This window comes from Aplysia californica, unplaced genomic scaffold (genome assembly GCF_000002075.1).
Source record: "Aplysia californica isolate F4 #8 unplaced genomic scaffold, AplCal3.0 scaffold00373, whole genome shotgun sequence".
NCBI classification, from domain to species: Eukaryota; Metazoa; Mollusca; class Gastropoda; order Aplysiida; family Aplysiidae; genus Aplysia; species Aplysia californica.
Window position 1 is genome coordinate 360180 of NW_004797643.1, and position 1665 is coordinate 361844.

The window sequence follows — 1665 nt, forward strand, 5'->3', positions numbered from 1 at the left end:
ACCAATGGTCTACATGTCCACCTTTGGACTCGATACATTTTAACGCGTCGTTCGTGATGTTCAGTGGTGGCCAAACACAAGGATCCACCCGACGATGAGTACTCAGAGCTGCACACACTGTGCACCTTACAGTACAGTATGGAGCCGTTTATAGAGACAATCGATGGGAGGTGTGAGGTTGCCCAAATAGACAGCAATTGTGGAGTTGATATAACCTGAAAGGTGAATATGGGCTTCGTAGGAACCAATAAATGTCATAGAGGAAATGTCCACACTTTTAAAAACGATCGAGGAATCATGAACACATGGCTATCCTCTGATAGTTTTGCAAACAGGAAAATGGTACAGTCGTAGATGAAGATCTGCCTTGAGAATGAGGACTGTTGAGATCATGTAGGAAAGTCATTGCTGTAGACATTGTCTCGGACAGACGTCTTAGGGGGCTCATCTACTGAATTCTGCACCCTGGTGACGTATTCTGGGGTGCGAACGGTGTGTGTTTGACCTGAAGTGGTCGTTCTGTCTGGGAACCTTTCGGTTTAATTCTCTACAGGTCCTAACTGATAGACCATTTCCACCCTTGACATCAAAGAAGGCCTTAATTAAGGACAACTTAACATTATTTCTGTACCTTGTGCGAAATTACGAAAAGAGTTGGTGGTAAGGCAATGTTCAGCGCAAAAAGCTCTCTGCTCTTTACTTATCTCAACCATGATCTCAGGAGGCAAAGGAAACTTGAGAAAAACTATTTGCAAACTTCTGCTGGCCTGTTAGACTACATGTAATTTGCATTGGTTGGGATTTTTAGTAGTAGACCTAATGCGAACTAGTGCGTCATGTTACAAAAATGGGGACATAGTTGAAAATGACATAGTTGAAAATGGGTTTTTTACGCGTTTTGAAGAGCAAAACTATTTTATGGATTTTTTCGTAAATGAATATCATACAAATTCCTTTTGACTTCCAAATGTTGTGTCCAAATTTGAAAAGCAAAACTTCAGCATAGAGGAAAATATTAACAAAAAAAGTTGTACAATTTTTTTTATCACCCTGTATATAATAATCTGATTTAACTTTAACTCGGCAACCACTGTCATGGCCTCCCATAGACTTGAAATATAATCCTAGACTGTTCACTGTCCGCCCCCTGTTCCCCACAAACAGACTTGAATATATTTCCTAGACTGCTCCCTGTCATGGCCTCCCATAGACTTGAAATGTAATCCTAGACTGTTCACTGTTCACTGTTATGGCCTCACATAGACTTTTGAAATATAATCCTAGACTGTTCACAGTCTGATTCCACCACGTTGTGGCACAACTATTATTATATAAGACTTCAAGTCTACGCTGCTCCCGTCCCACATGTCCCCTGTCAAAAATCTCCCTGTCATCAGTGCACAGAACAAAGCCTCAGTTTGTTGGCACCTTCGTCACGGTCTGCCTGACGCTAGGACGCTGAAAGGCTCGGTCCCAGTACTCCTTCAACGCCGGTCGCTTCACTGGGTCTACAAACCTGGGGAAGATATTCAAGACGATGATGATGATAATGATAATGATGATGATGATAATAACAATGATACTACTACTACTACTACTACTACTACTACTACTACTACTACTACTACTACTACTACTACTACTACTACTACTACTACTACTACT

At 41.3% G+C, this 1665-nt stretch overlaps 1 protein-coding gene across 1 annotated transcript in view; it reads right to left on the reverse strand.

Annotated features, from left to right (window-relative positions):
- Positions 1-893: 893 nt before the first annotated feature.
- The window catches only part of LOC101856445 (ganglioside-induced differentiation-associated protein 1), a gene marked incomplete in the record, with an annotated part of 15115 nt that continues 14343 nt past the window's right edge, over positions 894-1665 (reverse strand). Inside the window, 1 exon segment of the mRNA XM_013085433.2 lies at positions 894-1516. Within this exon segment, the coding sequence (XP_012940887.1) occupies positions 1414-1516 (103 nt within the window).